We start from the raw sequence: 27,816 nt of genomic DNA, 5'->3' as shown, positions 1-27,816 counted from the left end.
CTAATTATCATCATGAATATGAGCTGTAGAAGACAGAACTAATAAGTATCATCGACTTTTTCTTCTTCTAAGTCTTTCAAAGGTTAGGCAAAATTTGAGTGACATCTGTAAATAGAGAACCACCAAAAGAGAATTATTGTGTAATTAACAATGTTGTAGTTACGATAATGCATTTTGTGTGTCTTGTTTCAGATCTTGGGATAAGGAACTAACGAGGGCGAAAGAGAAAGGGAAGAAGCCAAACTTTGCAAGAGCGCTGTTCAGCGTGTTCTGGTTTATGGGTTCCTGGGTTGGCGTATTCATGTTCATAGAACATGTTATTGTAAGGTATGTGATCTAGTCGGTTTGATTGTGATAATTACAGGGACATAATTCTCTTCTCATAGTTCATAGAAGTATACTGATTTTTAAGTATGATTTTTACTGTTTGTTTATTGCTAAAGCAACTTCAGATATTACACATGCAAATATACACACAACCTTAAAATCCTGTTTCAAGCTTTAGCTTAGTTTGTTTGATTGAGAATAGCAGCTGTATTTATATCAGTGTATTTGCGTTTTGACCATACCGTTCTAAATCAGAAAACACAAAATTTGTCTCAATTAATAAAAAAATGACAACCATAAACGGTAATTTATTTATTTATTTATTTATTTATTTATTTATGCATTTATTTTACCTGGCAAGATTAGGGCCTTCAGGCCCTCTCTTACACCTAACCAGGCATACTCAGATTCAGCAAATTTCAGTGTCTACAGAAAATTAGGACATATAACATGTTCTACAGTATTAATGTTAAAGAAAAAAATAGAGATTATAAAAGTAGTACAATGATAATTATAACAATCAAAAAATAATTATAGCAATCAAGAATAATAAAAATAATAATAATGATGATAATAATAATAATGACTATGTATATGAAAGTAAACATATTTTTCTTATATGAGTGTCAGTCCTATTGGTAGTTGGGAATTTTCTCGTTATATTCTTGCAGCTTGTAAGTTACTCTCATCAAGCAGAGACATAAGACGATGGAATGGGGTGAAAGAGATATAGAAGAGGTAGATAGGTTAGAGGAAGAGAAATAGAATGGTAAAATTCGAAGCTATGATGGAGAGGAGAAAGAAAAAGATGAGGGGGGGGGGGGGGCACAACAATGGTGGCTATACCGTCCCTAATATGTAAGTCTTAAGTTCCCTCTTGAATGTTGAGTGGTTTTGGATAAGACGCAGATCACAGGGGAGTGCGTTCCATAGTCGTATGGCTGAGATGGAGAATGACACGGAGAAAGATTTTGTGTTATGTAAAGGTACAGCCAAGATGCTAGACGTATCCGATCTGGTATTGCGGTTGTGGAATGACGATAGGTGTTTAATGTGAGAAGATAAGTATTGGGGGCACCAGTGGCTAAGAAATCGATGAAGTAAGCACATCGTGTGGAGATCGCGTGCCTTATGTGGGCGTATCCAACCTAGCTGGGAGTATGAATGACTGATATGATCATACAACCGTATGTTGCATACGTATCTAACACAAGCATTCATCACTAGCTCGAGGCATCTCGAATTTTCATTATTTGTGCCATGTTGAACTACATCACAGTAGTAAAGATTAGGCAAGACTAGTGTTTGGACTAATTTTTGTTTAACATGGGTTGGAAATATTTTTCTAAATTTTTGAATTGCATGTAGGGAGGAGAGCGATTTCCGGCAAGCTGTGACTGTTTGTTCTTCCCAGTTTAGGTGTTCATCCAAGATTATTCCAAGGTCTTTTACTGTTTTTTGGTGTGGTAGTTGGGTACCATTGAGGAGTATTTGAGGGACTGTTTCGCGAAAGTACCGACTGATTAACTTTGGATGAGATATAAGTATGACCTGGGATTTCTTGGGGTTTAGTTTCAGACCTAGGTTCTGTGCCCATCGAGAAACAGAGCAAAGATCTGCGTTCATACTCGCTACTGCGTCAGCAATGTTCTTGGGGCTTGCACTTATGTACAGTTGGATGTCGTCGGCATATAGATGGTAGTTGCAGGAGTGAATCACTGAAGAAATATCATTAATGTACAGTGAGAAGAGTAATGGACCAAGGACGGAGCCTTGGCGAACTCCAGAGCGCACGTTTTTCCATGATGACTTTTCCGACCCACAAATGACTTGTTGACTTCTGTTTTTGAGGTAGCTGTCGAACCAGTGTATTGCGCTGTTTGAGAAATTCAGCTGCTTCATTTTAATTAGTAATATATCAAAGTCAACTGTATCAAAAGCCTTGCTAAAGTCAAGCAGTGTTAGGATGGTAGCTTCACGTCTGTCCATAGCATGTTTAATGTCATCAGTTACTTTGATTAATGCAGTTGCTGTACTATGGTGCTTTCGGAAACCTTACTGATATTTGTCGTGGATGTTATGAGTTTTGAGGTAATCCGTCAGCTGTTCATGGACGATGTGTTCTAGGGCTTTAGATATTGCAGGAAGTATGCTGATCGGCCTGTCGTCACCTGGCGACTTAGGGTTGTCAGTCTTTGGTATAGGTTGAATTAAGCTTTGCTTCCACTCAGTAGGATATGTACTACTGACAAGAGACAGGTTGAAGATGTCTGCGATAATTGGAGTAATAGTGTTTACGACGTTCTTAATCATGCCAATGCTCACTCCATCATTTCCTACTGCCTCGGAAGAGATTCTCATAATTGCCTTGTGTACTGTGCCGGTAGTGACATGTTTTAGGAAAAACTTGTCTCTCGAGAGATTGATATCTTGGGGCTGGTAATTTGTCGCTGCGTGGCAGTTTACGGCTGTTGAGAAGAAATCGTTTAATTCTTCTGCAGACGCTTGATAAACAGCGTCAGATCTTCGCTTCCCTATACCGAAACTGCGCAGCTTTTTCCACAGTGCAGCAGGTTTTGATATGCCGCATACGACAGAGCGGGCATGTCTGATTTTGGCATTCCTCACGCTTTGCTTGGTTCTATTTCGGAGTTTCCTATAAGCTTCGTACGCCTCGGGAGTTGGGTTACGCTTGAAGGCCCTATGTGCAGCATCACGTTCATTCATTAACTGGCGTAATGCAGTGGTGAGCCACGGAGCGGGAGCTCTCTTTACCTTGACAGTGCGTTGAGGAGCATGTTTATCATACAGTGCAATAATTTTGCGACATAATTCCCGAATTTTTCCGTCTAAAGTCGGTTCATTGCTTATATCATGCCAAGGGATGTCTGAGCAATCCTTTTGAAGAGCGTCATGGTTAACATTTTTTAGGTTTCTGTAGGTTACCAGGTGAGATTTTTCTTTGGTAGTATGTACTGAGTAATTTAAGAAAATCACGTCATGAGCAGAGAGTCCTGGAGCGGATGTCTGATTGGCGCGAATTATTTTATCTGGTCGCTTTGTTGCTATTATATCTATGAGTGTATGTCTGTGTGGCGTGTGATGAGTTGGGTCCAGCGGTGCTAAACTCATATCATTGGAGTGGAACAGTCTCCTAAGTTTTTCTGCAGAGGGAGATTTTAACTGTAAGTCGATGTTTGTGTCGCCCATAATGATTATGTGTTCATACAGTGTCACGAGCGAGGACAGGGCAGACTGAAAGGAGGACATAGCACCGACGTTTGGAGGTTTATAGATTACTCCAATTAGCAGTTTCTGATTTGATGTATTTATTTCGAAAAACAAGAATTCTGCTTCTCCTTCGCCCTTTGCATCCGATGTGCATAGTATAGTAGGTCTCAGATCAGAGCGAATATAGGCACCCACACCACCCCCGCGTCGTGTTTCACGATCTGCCCTTAGGAGAGAGTAACCAGTGATTCGGATAGCGTCGGAAGAAATGTTTGGTTTCAACCAAGTTTCAGAGACGAGGATAATATGGAACAGCGATTGGCAGAACAGATCACAGAACTCGTCGAAGTGAGCCGTTAGCGACTGAGCGTTCGCGTGGGCCACAAAGAGCCCGCCGCCGGAACCGGTCCGTCCCATTGTGGCCGCCTGTAGGACCGAGCGCGCTCCGTCTACCTGCTGGCCGGAAGAGGGACAAAAGCTGGATTTCGCGGGGGAAGACATATTTACAGGTGTGTCCAAGCTCGTGACTGACTCAAGCGTCTGTGGGCTAAAAGGTGAAAGACAGGCTGGTGGTATCGGAGAAGGGAGCGAAAAGAAAGATGGAAAGTGGCAGTAGTGGTTACGATAAAGATAATAGTAGTAGTAGTGGTAGTGACGAGGATGAAAATAACAGATATAGAAAGGCGGTTTTAAGGAGATTCCTGTTAATGGAGAATGTTAATTCCCGTTTGACTGACAATATGAATATAAATGAGCACTTATGATAGGCAACTAAAGAAGCAATATTTATGTGAAACAATTGACTGATTTTAAATAGAGTACTTATGGTACATATAGAAATAACGAAGCAATATTTACGTAAAAAAATGAAAAGAAAGAATAAAAATTAACTTATATTAGACAGAGTAAAATATGAGACTTTGTGTCTCGCGAGATTTCGCTCAGTCTTTCAGTTCGGACATGTTCGTCACCGTTTTCCTCCCTCCTTCCGTCTTGACTACGATCCTGCCATCCTGGGTCCATACATTTTGAAGGCCGAACTGTGTGATCGCAGTGTTCAAAACTTTGTCTTTCGCGCGTCAGATCTTCCCTCAGGGTAACCCCACTCTTGGCGAGTTTTCTTTTCTGAGCAAACACTTCAGCTCTTTTCCGGTATGACACAAATTTAATTATTATGGGCCTGGGTTTCATCGCACCTGGTATCCGTAATTACCCCGTCTAAAAATTACTTAAGGGTATGGACCAGTCCTTCATCAAAAACTATAATAATGATATACGTCCAACAAATAAAGTTGCATTGGCAGCAACTTTATATGACCAATGTAGCTCACAATATTGTCAGATAATATTGTAGTACTTTGGAAGTTAGCAAAAGAGTACTTCACCGCACATACCATATCTGGGAGACTATTTCGGTCTTCGACTTCGCTTTCTTAGTTTTGTGTTGTGTCCGCCATCTAGATATGGTGACTTACAGATAGCGTAGCTCCGTTTCCTAAGAATGTTTCTCACTATCTTATTGATACGAATCTTGACTGTGCTGCACCTGTTCACAGTACGGCGTCTACTCTGGGTATCTCACAGTGGTAATTGCTTGACGCAACTGATGCACAATTGAACTGCTATGTTAACAAGAGTGAAAGCCTTAAAATGAGCTTCACTAAAACGGTAACACGAGGTCGTTGGACACCATTTCCTTAGGTTACTTTGACGCTCCTAAGAAAGTGAACACTGTGTGGTCAAAATGGTCTATAAGCACACACTTACACATAAAAAACACTATCCAAGTAATCAGCACTTAGTATGATCTCATTTTGCTACTTTTGCACTTTTAATCATTGGGGAACGCATCCACAAAGTTATCTAGCAATATCAAAAGGCAAAGGTTTTCAGTAATACTAAAGTCTCTAGTGAGGCTAAATAAGCAATAAACAAAATGAGCAGTTTTCATGTATCTGGAACTAGCATAAAATTCGTCCTCTGGTCCGTCCTAGATAAAATGGACTCGGATTGGTGCTTTAGCTGGCAAGTCCAACGAATCTCTTACTTCCTTTGAACCACAGAGCAATGATCCTGATTCGTTTAAGACAAGAATTATCTCGCCAATACTGAAATGACATACTCCAAACTATTGGCACGTTTCGACACAATCTGTATCGAACGACGTGGTCTGAGACCAAACACGCAAAAGCCACAAATCTTCACATCATTTCCGTGAATTTCACCGCTATTACACGAAACAAATAGATAATGTTCTCCAAGTAGTTAGGTCTACATACGACTATTTGTGGCACACAAATATGCCGTAACCCCCACTACAATAAACCAACCTGTGACGGCGTTGTTTGTATCCTACTAAGCGACGTCATACTCTCTCTTCGTAGGCCCTCACTTCTGTATCAACAGACGTACGCTGCCCCGTGCAATGCACGGTTGAATGTATTTTTCCACACTGCTGATTCCCCCTCCCCCTTCTTCATCCACTCGGAAATGGAGAGACGGAAAAATGATTGGCTGTACGCTTCTGCTGGCCATAATCCCGCTAACTTTGTCCTTAGTCTTCATGCAGTATGAATACTGGAGCAGCAGAAGCCTTCAGCAGTTTCTCTCACTTGTTGGTTTCGCAAAAAATCAACATTTTTCCTCCAAGGTCTCCTATCTCCTAACTCACGGACCATTTCGAACCAGCGGTAAGAAATCTAGCAGTAAGCTTCTGAGTTGCTTCATCTTCTTTGAAGCCCACATCGTGGTTTTCTAGGCCTTCAAGCAGTATTCAAGAATGGGTCGCACAAATAATGTGCCGCTTCTACATTTGTGGCACAAATTGAGGAAAAGAATACATACTAGTTTGTGATGTGTGCACAGCGGTGTTTACATCTGTTCACCTATGACTGGTTGTTGAAAATGGTGCAAAACGTTCTACAGGAACTTGGAAACATGCATTCAGTGTATAGTACAGCAGACTAGCACAGGAAAATAAGGCATTACTAGCCAATTGAAGGCTCCTAGATTCAAACATCGGCCTTAATCTGAGGAAGAAATTTCTGAGAACGTAAGTTTGCCAATACTGAAATGACATACTCCAAACTATTGGCACGTTTCGACACAATCTGTATCGAACGACGTGGTCTGAGACCAAACACGCAAAAGCCACAAATCTTCACATCATTTCCGTGAATTTCACCGCTATTACACGAAACAAATAGATAATGTTCTCCAAGTAGTTAAGTCTACATACGACTATTTGTGGACGGAAGTGAATTACTGGCAGTGGGAAAACTGGAAATGAAGAGAATCAAAGTATCGAGGTGTGGTCTATAGGAAAATGCTGAAAACTAGGTGGACTAGTAAGAAAAAGAATGAAGTTCTTAGCAGAATCGGCGAAGAGAGTGGAGCACCTTCAGAAGAAGGTACAATGTGATAGGACATGTCCTAAGACATTCAGGAATAACTATGGTGATACTTTGCGGAACTGTAAAGGGTAAAAACTAAAGGGGAATATGGAGATAGAATATATGCAACAAATAATTGAAGGACATCGGTGAAAGTGCTACTCTGAGATAGAGATTGTTACAGGGGAGGAAATCACGGCGAACAGCATGAAGACATTTAAATGACTGATGGTCCAAAAGCTCTCCGAAAGTACACAGAAAACATTTGGGACAGATGTCATTACAATTGGCAGAAATTATCACCATCGATAGAAACATACTGGAAGCTAGGTCGTTCAAGCTACAAAAGTCTGGCCAAATTCGCTCAGTAGATTTTGAAAAGGTGTTGCTCCACGTGGAAGTAAATTTATGCATAAACTCCACTCAACTTCTCCTTGCGATGAACTCTTTGAAGACGACAGTGTGGAGTCTGACGGAGAAGCAATTACACTCTCATCATATACGTGGATAAGCAATGAGGCGAAATGATTTGAAGTCAGAGTTCAGTTCTGTCAGTGGATTACGTTGTTGATCATGTAGTGAAACTGGCGGTCGTCACTTAGAATAGTAGCTATAAGAGTAAATTGTAAGTCAATAAAAACACAAATAATACTTTCCAACCATTAGTTTATCTCGAATTACTCAGCTCAGAAACCTGTATAATCTTATAGCATTGACGATAAATGCTAGGAACTCGTTGTACAAGTTTACCTTAATCTGATTAAAATGAGTAGGGCCTGTAGCTTCTATTACACTCGGCGTGCCATCTTCTGTAGGAGTACTTGATTAATCATCGTCCTTAACCGTGCCCTCTGTAATTGTTTCCACGTGTCTGATACCGCAAAGTAGTTGTTCACTTCGCTCGATACTGTCCACCAGTTAACATTTCAGCGCAACCTGTAATTACTTCACTATCAGTGTTGGATGTTTCTCCTGTTGTCTTCCGTAAGCCTGATAAACATTGCATGCGTAACATTGGAAATTACCATAATTTGTACTTCCCAGTTTTTCCTCCCTTTCGTCTACCTAGCTGTCTGAAAACCTGTGATTAAATTTCGAAAACATACACCGCAAGCCAGATAATCTTTTGAGCTGCTGAGTCAGAGCAACTAGAAAACAGCAGAAATGTACAGAATTACCGGTCGACATCACTAAATTCCGTCTTATAACGAATTTTAGAGTGTAGGACAGGTTTCCCAGGAAGAGTGGCCAATATTCAAGGACATGAAAGGAGCGAAAATCTGGTTAACTTGGGCTCTAGATTATATGTCTTAAGAGCCATAGTTCTAGCTACAGTGCAAAAGATGTTTCACAGTGGCGAAAATGTAATGCTCATAGCCCTTACGTCATGCGTTTTAGAGCACGTGTTTACTTGACTTTCTTTTTACTTCGAATGACAGTTCCCTTCATCCCTGAATATTGGTATCTCATTAATGGAGGACTCTGGTGCCGCGGCGTTGTGGCTCAGAACGATTCGTTTTTCAAAGCTGCCGACATTCTCTAAACGGCCATCCCTATTCACTAACTCTAGTCAACAAGCAAAAACGTGCGTTACGCAAAATGCCAGTTATCACTACAGCTAAAGTCCATAGCAACGTTTGAGACACGACCTCCAGATGCAATGTATGCACAGTCTTTTACGCATCTTCTCAAATACCCGTTGTACAATGAGACAGACAAGTAAATTCCCACGAACAAGCTAATCTTCAGGTTCTACTGAGATTTGATACTCCGACTTCGTAAGATGCGTTCGGAAACAATCCACAAGACTTAGGACGATCACGCTGGCCGTGTTACACGACGTACCCTCGCAATTCAAAGATGAGGGTATCTTATGAAGGTGCTCATGGTCATAACTATCGAAATAGAATGCTGCACTGTTGTTTTGAAATCACCTACTTCAGCCTACAAGAGATTCAGTATCCGACCAGAGTGGCAATACATAGCGGATGAGCATCGGATAATACATATTATCCAAACATGATTACCGGAAATAAGGCCCCGTTAGCTCGTCTTCTACAATGCCACCCCTTCAACTTACACTATGTGATCAAAAGTATCCGGACACCCTGAAAAAACATGTTTTTCATATTAGGTGCATTGTGCTGCCACCTACTGCCCGGTACTCCATATCAGCGACCTCAGTATTCATTAGACTCGCGAGAGAGCAGAATGGGGCGCTCTGCAGAACTCAAGGACTTCGAACATGGCCAGGTGATTGGGTGTCACTTGTCATACGTCTGTACGCAAGATTTTCACTCCTAAACATCGCTAGGTCCACTGTTTCCGATGCGATAATGAAGTAGAAATGTGAAGGGACTCGTACAGCGCAAAAGCGTACAGGTCGACCTCGTCTGTTGACTGGCAGACCGCCACAGTTGAAGACAGTCGTAATGTGTAGTAGGCAGGCATCTATCCAGACCATCACAGGAATTCCAAACTACATAAGGATTCTCTGCAAGTACTACGACAGTTACGCAGGAGGTGAGAAAACTTCGATTTCAGGGTCGAGCGGCTGCTCACGCCAAACGACGCCCCGCTTAGTGTAAGGAGCGCAAATACTGGGCGATTGAACAGTGGAAAAACGTGTGGAGTGACGAATCACGCCACACAATATGGCGATCCAATGGCAGATGGCAGGGTGTGGGTGTGGCGAATGCCCGGTGATCGTCATGTGCTAGTCAGTGTTTGTAGTGCCAACAGTACGAGCAAAATTCGGAGGCGGTGGTGTTACGATATCACAGCACAGGCCTACATCGATGTTTTAAGCATCTTCTAGCTTCCCACTGTTGAACATCAATTGGGAGATGGCGACTGCATATTTCAACACGATCGAGCACCTGTTCATAATGCACGGTCTGTGGCGGAGTGGTTACACGACAGTGACATCCCTGTAATGGACTGGCCTGGAGAGAGTCCTGAGATGAATCTCACAGAACACCTTTAGGATGTTTTGTAACGCAGACTTCGTGCCTGGCCTCACCGACCGACATTGATATCTCTCCTCAGTGCAGCACTTCGTGAAGAATAGGCTGCCATTCCCCAAGAAATCTTCCAGCACCTGATTGAACGTATGCCTGCGAGAGTGGTAGCTGTCATCAAGGCTAAGGGTGGGCCAACACCATACTGAATTCCAGCATTACCGATGGATGGCGCCACGAATTTGCCATTTTCAGCCAGGTGTTCGGATACTTTTGATCACATAGTGTTTATATTGCTGGTGATCTGAGACAAGGGTAGAGCATGGATTTTCATCGCTTCAGACATAGCTATGAAGACAATTAAAAGTAAATCATTGTTGAAAGTTGCTTAATTTTTCATTAAAAAAACTGTAGGAATTCAGTTCTGCAGTACAGCGCTGGATAATTTATTGACAGAACTCAACTGGGCTTGAAAATTATTTGGTCTCATTGCTTGGACACATTGCTTTATCTTCAATAACGAGTCATGAACTACTCAATGCCACAGGCAGTTCTTTGTCATGAAACATAAGAAGTTTACGGATATGTGTCTCACCTTCAGTGCTTATTCAAGAACTTGTAGTTGCTGAAAAAATCATTTCATACTATTAGTTCTTTCTACGTTGTGCTGAATAATTCAAAAGGGAGTTCCAGAGTTCATCCTTGGGTTCACTCCCATTCCTTTTATATGTGAATGACCTACTTAGCAGTCAACAAGCAAAAATGATACTTCTTCAAACGGTACTGCTGTTCTAATAAATTCCCTAAGAGAGAAAGCAACAGAAGAGTTAGAAAATGTTTCCCAGAGAATTAAGTGGTTCGGCGAAAATGGATTCTGCCTGAATTTTAAAAAACCTCACTCTGTTCCGAACAACAAGTGCTCATACCAATAACTGATGAGGGACATGAGCAGAAGTCAGTAAGTAGGGCAGAATGCTCCAAACGTATGGGTGTACATATCGAGGGAAACTTGAACTGGAAGACGCATGCTCCCGATCTTCTCAAGCAGTTAAGTTGAAAGAAAAAGAAACAGTGAAATAACAGAAAAGAATTGTTACCCAATTCCAGCTGAAAAGTAACCAAAGCCATCAGCTTACACGGACGACAGACTAAAGATTACTCTTTAAATGACTTACCTGTTATGAATTACGATAGGGGCACAGATATAAGTGTAATTCTGAAAAGTCGAAGTTGCAAAAAGGTTGAGGAAATAGGAAAAGAGTAATAATTGCATTTTATTTTCTCTTCGGTGAGCGTGAAAACATAGACCAGCAGTTTTCATCACAGATAAAAAAGAAAACGTTTTGGTTCGGGTAGTTGATGGATATTTCGAGCAAGAACCTCGCATCATATACTATCCTCCTGAGTTAACAAGCAACTGTATGTATGAGGCATTTTCAGACGCAATTAGAGCATGTTGGCTTTGAATCTCGTCAGAAACGTGCTTGGAGCCGCAACTTCTATCATCTTTGTCTTTCGGACTCTTTAACGCAAAATCTTCATCGTAGGTAGTCCCTAAAATAGTCAGGCGTAGAGATTTCGGGAGATCTTCAGTGCCTTTAAGGATTCTTCGTAATCGATCTGCTTTTCAGCTCCTTGATAATACTACAGTAAACATGTCTGTGTTGCTGCTTTGTTCACCTAAGACACCATTTTAAACTTCGGAACGTTGCATTCTGCGTGAGGCTCGGCAAATTGTCGGCACGTGACCAATGATGATAGGAGCGCCGAGTGGAGCGTTGATGAAACACATAACTATGCATAAACCTGCTAGGATTCTATCACACAATAAATTCGACCAGGATAGTGGCCGTATACTTAGAGCTGTCTGTAAGTGTGCTCTCGATGTTACGAGACTTCAAGAAAATTCGCAGTGTCTTTTATGTTCCAACGCAAGAAATTGCACTGCTGGCATTGCATATGTCGACACGGTCTCTGGCAGCATGACGTTACCATGACGTATATCGGCCAATCACAGACCGGTTAATGCCTTCGTAACGCCATCATTGAAGCAGATATGGTAGTTTTTCCTGAAGGAAGATGAAAGAAGTTACCATCAAAAGCTCAAGTTTTTACTTTAGTTTGCTGTGGCTGGACGACTAGGCACATTTTATACAAAGATTTTGTCTCCAGAAACTTACTTCCAATTCCCCGTTTGTTACACCGCTGTAAATAAACTGAAAGTCAGAAGTCATGGTCTAGCAATATGCATTTCTACAGGTGCCGGTAGTATCAAGTACCCAAGGTATAAAAACGGCAGTGGATTGGCGGAGCTGTCATTTGTACTCAAGTGACTCATGTGAAAAGGTTTCCAATGTAATTATGGTAGCACGACGAGAATTAAGACTTAGAACACGGAATGATAGTTGTCATTCGGAAATCATTAGGGTATTCAATATTCCGAGATCCATAGTGTCAAAAGTATGCCGAGAATAAAAAATTTCAGGTATTACTTCTCACCACGGACAGTTTCCTAGTCTGGACGACTGATCTTCACCAGGATCAATCTCGAATGAAACACAGGCACAGAATGTGAGGGAGGCAAAATGCGCTCGCGGTTTAATCACTTAGATCTCCAGAAATCAAAAGGCTAACCAAGTGTGCCGATGACAGAAGCGCCTCCAGTCACCCATTGGATGGGGGACGTACCCACTGTGAATGGGGCAGGGAATCCTGAACGAAGTAACCACGTTCCAAAGAGCAACGGCTGTTTCTCACGAGCCACCATCTTACGGGTTTTTAAGTACTGAAATGACTAACGCCAGCGAATCCAGTCCTTAAGTACAGTGAGTCCTACAATGGGGGATTTTATTAAGAGTTTTCCTTGCTCAAACCAGCGAGATTAAACATGTAAAACTCGACCACAAACTTAATCTAGAGTAATTAACGCATCAGCCTTCGAATCATGACTACGATTCAATTTTTATTATTTAAATTATACTCCCCATTTTGGCCACCAAGCGTAAACCTAGCGCTGTGACTGCAAGAGAAACGTTTAGAAATGTTGCCATATGTAATGGATTAGGAACAGCGCGTGAGCAGAAACGGAAAAACAAATGAGAAGTGCATGATGTTGATTTTGCTATTAAACGTCGCTTACACAGTTTGTTCATACTGAACAAAGGAGACGTCGAGATGGAGTGCCCTGCCACACTTGTTCCTGGTCGTCAAAATTGGAACTACGTTTTTCCACCGTAAATTGGGTCTGCATTAACGCATTAGCATATGTACCAAGTTTCGTTGCCATTAGATAATTATAACCTACCCTAGACTTCACTGAGCAGCTGCATTTTAATTACAGCCACCAGACTTACGTCAATGTCTTCCACACTACTAATAAACGTTTGGGTGAGTAATAGTGAAACACCGTTAGCAAAAACCTCGAAAATTTCTAGACAAATTCACTTCAAATTTTAAACGATACTCAAATATTCAGACAGGCATAGACTGTATATTTCTTTAAGCAACTTGGTACCGGTTTTCTGTTAAAACTGATCGTGAGAAAGAAAATGCTCTGCTGTAAAAAATGTGCAGTATTGTTTCTTTTTTCACAGTTAGTTTTAACTACTATAGTGGAGCATTTAAACCATTAGAGGGGGGGGGGGGGAGATTAGTGCTTAACGTGCCGTCGTCAACGAAGTCATTAGAGACGTAGCACAAGCTCAGAGTAGGGAAGGATGGAGAAGGAAAAAGAGGCCGTGCCCTTCCAGAGGAACCTTCCCGTCATTTGCCTGAAACGATTTAGGAAAATCGCGGAAATTAAACAGTTAGATAAATTGTTTCGGCCACTTATATTTCTTACTCATTAAATATATTTTCAAACATTAATTGTGTTCACAATAATGTTCTGGTTTGTTTTCTTCCTCGCAGATTGTTTTCACAGACAATAAGGAAGTTGTATTTCTGGCTTATCGGGTTACGATAGGAATACCACTAAAGAATCTGAATTTGCAATAACAATAAACTTGGCCTAAATTCAGAGGAGGGGGGGGGGGGAGGAGATGTGGTCAGAGCAGTGGGAGGAAATGGACGTGGTGGTGGTGGTTGTTGTTGTCGGAGAGGGGGGGACAGGAGAAGATGGAAAGAGGGAGTGGACTAGATGGACAGGCATAGGGAGAGTAGATTACCACATACATCCAATCCCCCACACATTAGAAACGTATGTCCTTTTTACTTAGTTTTCCATTTAACCGGACTGAATCACGGCAACGTTTGACTGGGTGACTGGGTACAGGTAGTAATTGTTTAAAAAGAACTTGTAAACATGAAGGGATATTTGTATTTACCGATATAAACAATTTTCTTTCCCCTGTGTACACGGTACAGAAACGTTCAATATGCGGAAACAGAAAAGAACATTGCGGTCGAGGTCTGCGTTGGCCGTGATCAGCTTCCACTTAGCCCCTGTTGCGTTGATATCGCTAGCAGTGACCCTTCGCGCCGGTGTGCAGTCGTCCACTTGTTCCAGCACTGACATACCCTGCTGCCGACTCTGTTCACTTGTTCATCGCTGAGTGCTGCCAAGGACGAGATGAAACACAGCACGTGTGGCTGACCAAATAAAGTGAGCTGTGGCTCTTCACCTCGTCCAGGAGTCAAATGTGTAAACACGAATAGTTCTTTGGGAACAGTGATTGATCCGCTTCTTTCTTCATGCTAGTGATCGCCGTATTTCAATTCTTATGCACTTCGGAACCCTTCTCCTAGTTTCACAAGGAGATCTGAACAAAATGTATATCTATTTGCCGGATTGGGCCACGTACCAGGATCCGTGACCATGATACAGTGGTCTAGGATAGTGCTCCGTCTTATACTTAATGGAGTATAAAACCAGCGGCAAATGCTCCTGCAGATTACAACAAAGGCGAAAACGCTCCTCTGCAAAAGACTGTGATAAAATAGTCGGGAATCAGCTACCTAAGTAATTGTTTCTTCTTCACCAAAAATATTGATATGCTAATATATTCGCGCTCTTTTGACACAGAACATTCTAAATCCTATCACCCAGTCTCTCTTTATAGTTAAGCCTTCGTATTCAGCATCCCCCTCCCACTGCTACTGTCCCTCTGTCTTTCCCCTGCAGTTTTCTTTTTCCACCATTGGCACTTTCTCCAGTCAGTCTCTCCCATTGTCACGCTCTTCATCCCTTTCTCTCGCTCTTCCTCACCAGTCTCCTCCTTCGCGACTTTCTCTGTCTGTCCCACAGCCATAGTCCTTGTCTTATTCTTTTTCTCACCTACTACCCCTGTCTTATTCTTGCTTAGTCTGTTTGTTCTCCCTTCAACCATCATTGTCTTCTCTCCTCACTGGCCCTAGGAAGTGTGTGCTAGTAAATTTGATCCCTAAAATGGGAAAAACACGTGGGTATAGAGACACTGAAAAAGTGGGTGAGCCTTTAACACGTGGATACTGGGCGATGGAGTGAAATTGACAAAAGTGGACTGCTCCCTCCCCCAAACCGGCGATTGGCGGACAGGTAAGCTCCTCTCTCTCGCTACCACTGTCTGCTCTTGTAGCTTTCATTTTTCTCCTTCCCTCCCACTCCAACAGTCCACCATGGAGTGATGACCATGGACATTACTGTGGTAGGGCAGCTCTGGGTGGCTTAACGATGTACCCCAGGTGCAACCACAACGAAGGGCTATCTGTTGAGAGGCCTGACAAACGTGTTGTTTCTCAAGAGCAGCAGCAGCAGCAGCAGCAGCTTTTTCAGTAGTGGACGAGTAACAGATTTGGCCTTGTAACACCAGCCAACAGTTCCTTGCTGTGATAGTGCTGCGAACAGCTGAGAGCAAAACGAAACTATAGCCATTTTTTCCAAGGGCATGTAGCTCTACTGTATGGTTGTATGATTAAGGCATCATCTTGGGTAAAATATTCCGTTAGTAAAATAGTCACCCATTTGGAACGCCGGGCTTGGACTACCCATGATATCAGGAAAAACAAAACTGGCAATCTGTGCATCGGAGCGTGGAATGTTAGATCTTTTAACTGGGAAGGCAGGTTAGAAAATTTATAAAGGGAAACCGATAGGTTGAAGTTACAGTGCGTATTAATGATGTCCAGGACAAGGTTCAACGGGACTTACGGTTAGGCGAGTGTAGAGGCATAAATGAAATCAAATAAGGATAATGCAGGAGTAGGTTTAATCTCCATGTGCAAAAGGCAATGTCCTCACTGACGGGCTCATCATCGCCCAGCTCAAACCTCTAAGGATAGAAACTTGAGATCTGAAGGTGTGGATTTTACAATGTAGGCGTCGTTTACAGAGCGCTCTTCCAGAATTCTAACCCTAAGAGGATGAAATAAGGGATGAAATGTTTTTAAAACGATGTCGCTATTAAGGCAATTTTGAAGCTAGATCTACGGAATTTATTTGGTTTCTCTGTCAGAAATAAAGAAATACGTGTTTCAGCATGACTGGAAATTTAAACCTGTGGGGTGAAATAGTGGGTGAAAGCTTTTTAAAAAATATCATTATTAAAGAACTACTAAAATATTTTTAAAGTGACGTATATGAACACTAGCACTTGACTTTTCGGTTATAAACAAAGAAGTACACGTTTCAGTGTTTTTTAAAATTGAACCCTTAAGGGTGTGAAATAGGGGATGAGATTCTTATGAAAATATTTTATTACGAAAATATTTGATTATGAAAGCATTTTTAAAGCTAAATCTACGAATTAAGTAATTTCGCCTTCAGATGTATGTAAAAATAAGTGCGTGTTTCGCTGTTATTTAAAAATTCAAGCCCTATAGGGGGTGAAAGCTTTTACGAGAATATTTCATTGCGAAAACATTTTTAAAGCTAAATCTTTGAAAATTGATGTTTGGCTTCTCGGTTTGAGATGAAAAAATTCGTGTTTCACTGTTTTTGGAAATTAAACCCCCAAGGGGGTAAAATAGGGTCAGACTGATTCACTGACTAACCATCGCCCAGCCCAAACTGCTAGCGACAGAAAATGGAAGTTCAGAGAGTGTGTGGACCTTATACTGTAAGTATCGCTTAGGAACGAATTGTCCAAAATTCCACTCCTAAGGAGGTGAAACAGGGGATGAAGGTTTTATGAAAGTATGTCGCTGTTAAAGGAATTTTGAAGATGGAACTACGACAACTGGTATTTGGTTTCTCATTAGCTTCTCGGTTTGGTATAAAGAATTATTTGTTACAGGATGTTACAGGATGAAAGTTACTATGGAAAAAATCACCACAAGAGCGCGAAAAGCATGATTAACAAGTATTTTGGACTCTGACTACAACAGCTTTTTAGTCAGAAGTACATTCGAAAAGTCCATGCTTATATGGCCTGAATTAGCATAAAAAGACAATGCTTATATGGCCTTAATTAGCATGGAAAGCTTAAAAGGTGTTGCAATTAGTGAACAACATAAAAATTCGATAAAACAAAAACAAAAAAATCTCTGCAGGCCATACAGTCTACGCGAGCGAAGCATTTGGCTCTAAGTTAGTAAGTGAATAAGAAAATGAATGCGGGTAAGCTACTATGAACAGCACACTGAACGCATTATCATAGCCAAGAGAGAGACGTAGCCAACACCTACCACAGTACTAAAAGTTAATACGCCAATCAGCTTCGCTGATGAAGATATTGATTAAATGTATGATGAAATAAAAGAAATTAGTGAGTTACGGGAGGCGAAAATTTAATTATGGTGGGGCACTGGAATTCAATAGAAGGAAAAGGGAGAGAAGGAAAACTAGTAGGTGAATGTGGAATTGGGGGAGGGGGGAGTAAGGAATGAAAGAGGTAGACACCTGGTAGAATTTTGCACAGAGCATAATTTAATCATCGTAGTACTTGGCTTTAAGAATCATGACAGAAGTTTATAAACGTTAAAGTGACCTGGAAACAGGGAAATTTTCAGACTGAATGCATAATGGTAAGATAGAGGTTTCGGATGCTGCAAATGAAGCAGACGAAAGAGAATACAAACATCTAAAAATCAAATTCCGTCAGAACTACTGACAGCCTTGGGAGAGCCAGCCACGACAAAACTCTTCAACGTGGTTTCCAAGATGTGACACACGCGAAATACCCCCAGAATTCAAGAAGCATTTAATAAGTGCAATTCCAAATAAAACAGGTGCTAAGAGATGTGAATGTATCAGTTCAGTAAGTAATAGCTGCAAAAATAGATACACAATTATTTATAGAAGAATGGAAGAAGTGATCGAAAAAGATCTCGGGAAGGTCAATTTGGATACTGGACAGATGTAGGAACACTGGAGGCAAAACTGACCCTACGACATACTGTGGCATTCATAGACTTAGAGAAATGTTTTAACAGTGTCGACTGGAATACATTCTTCGAAATTTTGAAGGTAGCGGTGATAAAACAGCGAAAGGTTATACACAGCTTGTACAGAAATCGGACAGCAGTTAAAAGAATAGAGGCATGAAGGAGAAACAGTGGTTGAGAAGGGTAACACAGGATTGCAGCCTTTTCCCGATGTTATTCAATTTATATACTGAACAAGCAGTAGAGAAAACCAAAGAGAAATTTGGGGTAGGAGTTAATGTTGAGGAAAACGAAATAAAAACATTGAGGTTTGCCGATGAGATCGTATTTGTCAGTAACAGCAAAGAACTTGGAACAGCAGTGTCTTGAAAGCAGGATGTAAGATGATCATCAAAAAAGCAACCCAAGGATGACAGAATGTAGTCGAATTAAATCAAATCATGCTCAGGAAATTAATTAGGATACGGGACACTTAAAGTAGTAGATGAGTTTTGTTATTTGGACAGCAAAATAACTGATGACGGCCAAAGTAGAGGGGATGTTAAGTGCAGACTAGCAGTGGCAAGAAAAGCGTTTCTGACGAACAGAAATTTAACATTGAATATTGATTTACGTGAAGTATTTTCTGAATGTATTTGTATGTAGTGTATGTATGGAAGTGAAACGTTCACGATGAATCGTTCAGACAATAAGGGAATAGAAACTTTTAAAATGTGCTACAGAAGGATGCTGAAGATTAGATGGATAGATCACCTAACTAACGGGGAGGTAGAGAATAGAGTTAAGGAAATAAGAAATTTGTGACACAGCCTGCCTAGAAGAATGGATCGGTTGATAGGAAACATTCTTAGATTTCAAGGGCTCACCAGTGTAGTACTGTAGCGAAGTGTGGGAGGAGGTAAAAATCGTAGAGACAGATGAATACAGTAAGCGGATTCAGGAGGATGTAAGTTGCAGTCGGTACTCGGAGAAGAGGGGGCTTGCACAGGATAGAGTAGCATGGATAGTTGTATCAAACCAGTCTTCAGACTGAAGAGCACAACAGCAGTATTTAATCCAGCAACTTAAACGTAGGTTAAATTAATCCCATTTTGCTTGAATTACTAATGTAAAACTTCCGAGATGGTCGCCAGGTTTAGGCAGCAAAATGAACACAGTTCTTAGAATAGGGTCGTCTACAGGACGACAGAGTAAAGTCTAGCAGCCTAAAATATTTTGTACTGCTTTTGGCCTGTGTTTTTTAGAATAAGCAAGGATTAATCATGTTGTGGTGCGTGTTTCTAGGACGATGCAATCCGTGCTGCTGGCGAAGATCATAGAATTCTTCAGTCCGGGCTCCGACACGACCATCGAGGAGGCGTACGGGTACTCTGCGGGGCTGATAGGCGCCGTCTTGGTGCGCATCTTCTGCTGGCACCACTACTCCAAGGAGACGCAGTTCGTCGGCATGCGCATGAGGGTCGCCTGCTGCAGTCTCATCTACCGAAAGGTAATCCACGACATTTTACTTGATCCATAAAATTACACGAATTTGGCCGTAACTAAACTTTTGTCTGCTGCTAACATTTTGACTGTAAAACGTTCAGCCATCTTCGGAGCGAGTCTGAAAGAACAACGGTAAAAGTTTTTACTCCATTCCTGGATGGGGATGGTACGTCCATTAAGAGCTTGTGGCTCTTTGCAGCCTGTGTTCTTAATTATTTCCTCTTTATTTCTTTTTGGTCTAGTGTGTTAACGGAAAGAAAAGAAGGCTCTGTAGAAATTACGTAATGGAATTTGTCGGAATTTTCATAGTCAAACGAAGTGAGGTAAATTGACAAATTGACCAGAGTGAAGTCTAGTTTTGAAAAAAAAGATTAAATTACTTGAAAGTAATCAGGGTAATTAAAAAAAACTGTGCGGTTTGACGGGAAATTGAAATATTTAACTCTGCTGCTAGCTATGTAAATAGTGTCAAAACATTTCTCCTTTCATGGTCTAGTTATTTTTGGCATAAAAAGTTAAACTGGTGTAGAAACGGTGGAATTCCTTCATGCTGAAAAAATAAAATGAAATCGAAATATGATTTATCTATATTAATAATAATACTGTAGATATTTAAATGTATCTAATATTTTGTGAAAAAAGTTGAAAATAAGGACTGGGAAACTATGATTCTGTTTTGTGAAATAATTTGTCCGAAAGTTAAAAATAAAATATATTTTGTACGCCTCATTTGCTGAACATGATTTAGAGTTCATTCAAAGGCACGTTGAACGTGTCTTTGATCTATCTTATACCTTGCTCTGACATTTCACAAAACATTTGACTGAACTTTTTATTTTAGTGTAGTTTAGGTTTAACTTAATTACTTATAATTAAGAATAGTTTCTCTTTCTTCTAAATTATAGGTGATAAAGTAGTATGTTTCTTGTACGTGAGTAGTGATTAGACACAGTTCCAGTTACGAAAAGATATAAATAATGGTAACATAAGTCAAGAATATGACGACACAAAACTAAACATTGCACAAGGATAAAATAAACAAACATTGTGGTAACAGTGTATACATACATATTGAAGGCTGATTTAGTATATTAATTTTAACACAAGCTCGTAGTATCAAAATATAAGAGGAAAAAGTTAATATACTTTGAAATTATGAAATTAACAATAGGGAAAGTAACAATAACGACGATGCACAATGAATGTAAATAAATATTGAGGGTTGAGGTACTTCTATATATTAGCGTAAGAAATAGGCACTGACAGCAATGCATGGAAAATTCTTTACTTGTTTTGCAGAACATGTATATGTTCCGGCATGGTTTACATTGCCTTTTTCCTTAATTTGATATCTGTCGCTCTGTCAGTGTTTCCTGAAACCAGCTTGTGTGGTCCTGTCTTTATTATACACCAATAAGGCAGGTCAGGTGCGCATGACAACATGGCAAATCATTGTGGAACAAAAACCACACAGGCAGTAGATACACGCTACAGTGATCCCTTTATGAATAATGTCGCTTCATAGTGTCTGGTAGACACGGAAATAATACCATTGTTAAGAGAGTTAACTACTACGTTTTCTCAAAGTTAAAACCATCAAGATTAATTAAACCATCCATCAAACGAATTTAAATACCCCTTGCAGTGTAGGAGTTTGAATTTACTCGCAGTAAATCCTTGTCTGTAGTAAGAAATGACTGACAGCAGTTTTAGATGTAGTCAATTTTTTACGTTGACGACTCAGCTGTTATAAGGACACCTGTCAGTTTTAGTTCATTTAAAACCTCCCCCTCAAGCTTTCTTGTTTCCTTACTTACGGCCCTCTTCCAGGGTTTGACATCCATTTCACTAAATTTCCCAGAAGTGGAGGTTGTTTGGAGGAGGACACTCTGCACAGTGATCTGCTGCGCCCTGCACCTTCCCAATACGAAACGGACGAGCAGTCTGCCAACAATCAGTGGCTGAAGGAGCCACAGGTTGCGGGTTGTAGAAAAGAACGATCCTCCTGTCCCTGAAATCAAGCTAGGAACCTCAAAGGTACAAGTCGGCAGCTAGTGGTCTCGCGGTCGCGGTCTTGCTTCCCGAGCACGGGGTCCCGGGTTCGATTCCCGGAGGGGTCAGGGATTTTCACTTGCCTCGAGATGACTGGGTGTTTGTGTTGTCCTCATTTCATCATCATTCATGAAAGTGGCGAGATTGGGCTGAGCGAAGGTTGGGAATTTGTACAGGCGCTGATAACCGCGCAGCTGAGCGCTCCACAAACCAATCATCATCTAAGGTACAAGAAGGAAAGTCGAAAGTTATACCGGGTTCTGCTGCTTCAGAGTATTCGGCCCCCTCCCTCCCACGACCATGCCCCGTCCCTATGAATATCGATGAAGAATCAGTCAGTTAGAACATAATCAGCAAACTACCATGAGCGTCCAATAAATAACGTAAAATATACGAGTATTTTTTCTCGGCCACTTTCGGTTCAATAAACGTGGAATTTGCTGTCAGACAACTTGGAATATTCCTGTTTCAGCCCTTAATGTTTCATGAACTTCCGCTATCATAGCCTTCAAAATGGTGTCAGTAACTGAGGTGCGTTCAAAGCGGAGACCTCTCACTAAGTTTCTTTTGGCGGAAAACAAGCGTATCGCAGATACTCGTAGGAGCTGGAAGAATGTCTGCGGAGACTGGCAGTGAACAAAACAACGGCAAGCAGTTCGGCGAGGCGTCTGCTATCAGCTGACAAAGGTCGCTGAAATCTGTTCGATCTCCTCCAACCAGCCGGCCGCGCACAGCTGTGACTGCTGCGATGTTGTAATTGGTGGACACTCATTCATGGTGATCAATGGATCACAAATACCTCTTTGTTCCATGGGCGCTGATAACTGCGCAGTTGAGCGCCCTACAAACCAAACATCACTTTTGCTCAACTAGACGTTTCTGTTGGCAGTGCTGACACACTCGTCCATCAGTTGGGGTATTCTCGCAATAATCCGTGTGTGTGAACTTAGTCTCTCACTCTCGTAACGATTTATACATAGGCTCGGACACATCCCTTTAAGACCCACTGTTGCTACACGCAACACAGTGGAAATATGCTATCTGAAATTTGGTCCTAACATGAGAACGTAAGGTGGGGAATTGCTATAACATCGGTTAATAACGATATATTAAAAATAATTGAAGATGAAAATGACATGAAGAGAACACTACCTACTTTAAATGAGATTCAGATCAAAATAATCTGGTGATTTATTAGAAAAGTCCTTCATATACACAAGAAAGCCAACAGATCGACAGTACGAATCTAACATGATAGAAAATTATTGAGCACACAATGTGATGTCCATGGAAGAGCAATGGATACGAGCTGCACGGTCCCTAAATTATATGAGCAAACGCCACGACTCTGAGTTTTACTATTTACTGGTTGGTTGTCCGAATTGAAGCGAAAAGAATATATCTTCTAACGGCAGTGCGGTGTCGTAACCTTATAAAATGGTAAATCCCCCACCTGACGACCCGGTCTGCACAATACGCTCACCAATCTTTAGGCTCAATGGACGTGGAGACGAGGCTACGCAGGAGAGCTGCACGAGCCTGGAATCTGCGGATCGCGCCAGGTCGACGGGACGACGTGCCAGCGCAGAACACGAGAATGATCACCCTTTCAGCGACCGAGCACGTTAAGCCGCCTCTAAGACGAACGAGTCAAGGGTCCTGCGGTCACGTGTCCGTGTACCCGACTTTCCCGTTTGCACCGGTACGGCTTCAAACAACAGTCAGGTAACACGTTATTTACTTCTGTCCTCTAAAAGTTGGTCGCAAAAATTCGTCTGACGTAAAGAGGCAGTAGGTGTACCAGAACGTTATTTATACTAGTGACAATTTCAGACACCCAAAACCAACGCAACGGGAACTCCACCAGATCCGGTTAACACAGCAGCTGGCCGGTCCTTTTCAAGAATACTGTGTTCTCTCCAGATGTTATCAGGCAGCGGGCCAGCCCTTAAGATATCAAACCCGTTAGCCGGGCACCGGACAATACCGTACCCCCCGCCGCCGCCACCACCACCACCACCTAAAATCCTGTCTTTCTTTGAGTGACACGAGAGTCCCGTAAGCCCACTCTGTGTCTTCTCCACACGGGTAAGCCTGGGACTTAACCGTCTGAGTGGCGAGGGGACTGCCCCGTTATTCCAAGTATTGTGTGCCTAGGCCGTTCCCAACTCCTGGGGAATCTAACTGCCATGGTCCCCCCCCTTGGCCGAAGCGACGTAAGTTTAGACATCAACTCTGTATTTATTAACAAGTACAATACTAAAAACCAAGTACGGTAATCACAGTTAAATAAAGTGGAGAGAAATATGTGTCCCGCATATCTCCAGTTATGACAAGGAGTATGTAGTACTAGCTTACCGTCATAATGGAAGGAGGAAAGCCAGCCGGCTTGTAACCTTCCAACATGGGGTGCAGTACATTTCAGTATGGCGCACAGAATATTCTCAGCCATTGGTCTTACTTTTTCTCAGACTACCGTCTAATGTAACATGCACCACGCTGGTCCCCATGGAAAACCAACTGGCAAGCTTTCACCTCTAAAACAATTTAAAAACCTGTCAAGCATATTGCACGAGTGGTACTAGAACCCAGTACGTTGTCCTCAATGGTGAGTGTTCATCGGAGGTGAGGGTATCTGGAGTGCCCCAGGGAAGCGTGGTAGGTCCGCTGTTGTTTTCTATCTACATAAATGATCTTTTGGATAGGGTGGATAGCAATGTGCGGCTGTTTGCTAATGATGCTGTGGTGTACGAAAGGTGTCGTCGTTGAGTGACTGTAGGAGGATACAAGATGACTTGGACAAGATTTGTGATGGGTGTAAAGAATGGCAGCTAACTCTAAATATAGATAAATGCAAATTAATGCAGATGAATAGGAAAAAGAATCCCGTAATTTTTGAATACTCCATTAGCAGTGTAGCGCTTGACAAGTCACGTCAATTAAATATTTGGGCGTAACTTTGCAGAGCGATATGAAGTGGGACAAGCACTTAATGGCAGTTGCGGGGAAGGCGGGTAGTCCTCTCCGGTTCATTGGTAGAATTTTTGGAAGATGTGGTTCATCTGTAAAGGAGACCGCTTATAAAACACTAATACGACCTATTCTTGAGTACTGCTCGAGCGTTTGGGATCCCTATCATGTCGGATTGAGGGGGGACATAGAAGCAATTCAGAGGCGGGCTGCTAGATTTGTTACTGGCAGGTTTAATCACCACGCGAGTGTTACGGAAATGCTTCAGGAACTCGGGTGGGAGTCTCTAGAGGAAAGGAGGCGTTCTTTTCGTGAATCGCTAGTGAGGAAATTTAGAGAACCAGCATTTGAGGCTGACTGCAGCACAGTTTTACTGCCGCCAACTTACATTTCGCGGAAAGGTCACAAAGATAAGAGCTATTAGGGCTCGTACAGAGGCATATAAGCAGTCATTTTTCCCTCGTTCTGTTTGGGAGTGGAACAGGGAGAGAAGATGCTAGTTGTGGTACGAGGCACCCTCCGCCACGCACCGTATGGTGGATTCCGGAGTATATATGTAGATAGTACTTGTAACCGCGATGTTGTCTTAGTTGATACTTGGATGGGGAGACAACATCGCGGTTGCAGGTACTCCACGGAAACCAGTTACAGATGTTCGCCACAGACATACTGTATACGGATGGTGTCAACTCCCTCAGCGTCCGTTAAGGCCTGAATATAGTCCACAAAAGCACCAAAACTGGTAGCTATACACTAAATGACATCACACGGACAGCTGTAGGTGTTTCATTTCCTTACACAAATTTCTAGTTGGCTTGGTTAATGGCAGCTGGCTCTAAATGTAGAAAAAATGTAAGATGATGCGGATGAATAGGAAAAACAAACCCATAACGATCGGATACAGCATTTGTAGTGTTCTGCATGACTCAGTCACGGCATTTAAATATCTTGGCGTAACACTGCAAGGCGACATGAAATGGAGCGAGGATGAAAGTATTGTGGTAGGGAAGGCGAATGGTAGACGTCCGTTTATTGGGAGAATTTTGGGAAAGTGTGGTCCATCTGTAAAGGAGACCGTATGTAGGTAGCAAGTGCGACCTAGTCTTGAGTACTGATAGTGTTGGGAATCCGCAGCAGATCGGATGAAAGGAAGACATCGAAGCAATTCAGAGGCAAGTTTGTTACTGGTGTGTTGGAACAACACTTAACGATTGCTGAGGTGCTGCGGGATTTCAAATGGGAATCCCTGCAGCGACGGCGACTTTGTTTCCGAGGAACACTATTACGAAAATTTAGAGAACCGGAATTTGGAGCTGACTGCAGAACGATTCTGCTTCCGCCATCACACATTTCACGTAAGGATCACGAAGATAATAGAAATTAGAGATCATACGGAGGCATATAGACAGTCGTTTTTCCTTCGCTTTATTGGTGAGTAGAGAACGGAAATGACTATTAGTGGTACAGTGTGCCTTCCGTCACGCACGTACGATGGCTCGAGAAATATGTACATAGATGCAGATTTAGATCAATCCTGTGGTGTGAAATGTTGCAGGTATTTTAAAACCTTCGAATTAGAAGGCAAAATACATGCTTGATGAACTGCAGGACAGGACAATTTGAAGAATGGAATCATATGAAAGATAATGCCTGAGCGGAAACGCGCGCACAATTTTGTTAGAGACAAAGATGATACCTTCATAAATAAGGGCTTTTATTTTTCCAAAAAGTGTCAGAGTACAGAGCTTGGTGAAAGCGACACCTTCTTGTTTAGCTCTCCACATAAGTACCCCCCAGCGTAGCTTGCTGATCGAATTTCAAGAGTACGTCATCTCCCAAAATGGAATCCACTTTCCTCGTTTCTCTCTTAACTTCCTAGGCTGTGGATGGAAAAGCACTGAAGTGTCAGCTAAGAGAAGTGGAAGTGAAACATGCGATAATAACTCCTCTACAGGCAGTTAAAATACGAAACGGGGACCTTCATTGACTGCTGTGATGTTGCTCGAGGTTAGTGTGTAAGGGCCATTGGAAGTATTGATACTATTCCTGCTCCAATTTCGCGTGCGAATTATTTGTTTGCACCACAACAAAACAATAATCTCATTAGCTACTGAGTAATCATCTTTAAAGACTTTCTATGCAACAAAAATATGTAAACGAGAGTGCAGACGTGCAGACCCTAAACTGTAGTTCAGAAATGACCAACGCAAATAGCACTTTGCATCGCGACCGTTAATAAGTCTCTCTCTCTCTCTCTCTCTCTCTCTCTCTCTCTCACACACACACACACACACACACACACACACACACACACACACACACAGATCACACAAATACATTCAATAGTTCGCAATAACGTTCGATCGTTGCCAATAACATTTGACAACTGGCAACACCAACCAAAACATAACAAAAACAAGTGTTCACCCCCTAATAATTTGAGATCTCAAAAACAAAATTTGAAATGGCAGTTATAAAAAGAAAAGCGCCAAAAATGGAACAAAAGCACAACATGTAGAACAACATCCACAAAACTTGTAAGTAGAACTTTAAATTACTGCTACATCACAGAAAAACCAATTGCCAAAACTGTTTATCACCTATATATACATCGTCTCAAAATGTAAACCAAATAGTATAACCAAGAATATGTACATATTCCAGGTCACTGAAGATGTCTTGCAAAGAATAAAGGCGAAACGCATATGGCACGAAAATTATTTCATTCTGTTGTAATTATACGGTCCAAAAGTAATATTCTACGCAGCTGAGGACTACAAAAGTTGAAATATGTGCACTGAGATGGCGAAAGTTCTGGGATAGCGACATGCACATATACGAATGGCGCTAGTATTGCGTACACAAGGTATAAAAGGGCAGTGAATTGGCGGAGCTGTCATTTGTACTCAGGCGGTTCGTATGAGGTTTCCGACGTAATTATGGTCGCCCGACGGCAATTAACAGACTTTGAACGAGGTGTTGGAGCTAGACGCGTGAGAAATTCCATTTCGAAAATCGTTAGGGAATTCAATATTCCGAGATGCACAGTGTCAAGAGTGTGCCGAGAATACCAAATTTCGGGCATTACCTGTCACGAA

The 27,816-nt window shown here is 41.8% G+C and overlaps 1 protein-coding gene across 4 annotated transcripts in view; it reads left to right on the top strand.

Annotated features, from left to right (window-relative positions):
* LOC124595000 (ATP-binding cassette sub-family C member 4-like) overlaps positions 1–27,816 on the top strand; it is a 207,039-nt gene that overhangs the window by 40,527 nt on the left and 138,696 nt on the right. For all 4 annotated transcript variants that reach the window (XM_047133547.1, XM_047133545.1, XM_047133546.1 and 1 more), the window contains exons 3-4: positions 193–327; positions 19,496–19,700. In XM_047133547.1, coding sequence (XP_046989503.1) covers positions 193–327; positions 19,496–19,700 — 340 coding nt within the window. The remainder of the gene's footprint in view (positions 1–192; positions 328–19,495; positions 19,701–27,816) is intronic.

The sequence above is a fragment of the Schistocerca americana genome, chromosome 2, assembly GCF_021461395.2.
Source record: "Schistocerca americana isolate TAMUIC-IGC-003095 chromosome 2, iqSchAmer2.1, whole genome shotgun sequence".
Taxonomy (NCBI): Eukaryota; Metazoa; Arthropoda; class Insecta; order Orthoptera; family Acrididae; genus Schistocerca; species Schistocerca americana.
Note: the sequence above shows the minus strand (reverse complement) of the source record. Positions and strands in the feature narration are given on the sequence as shown.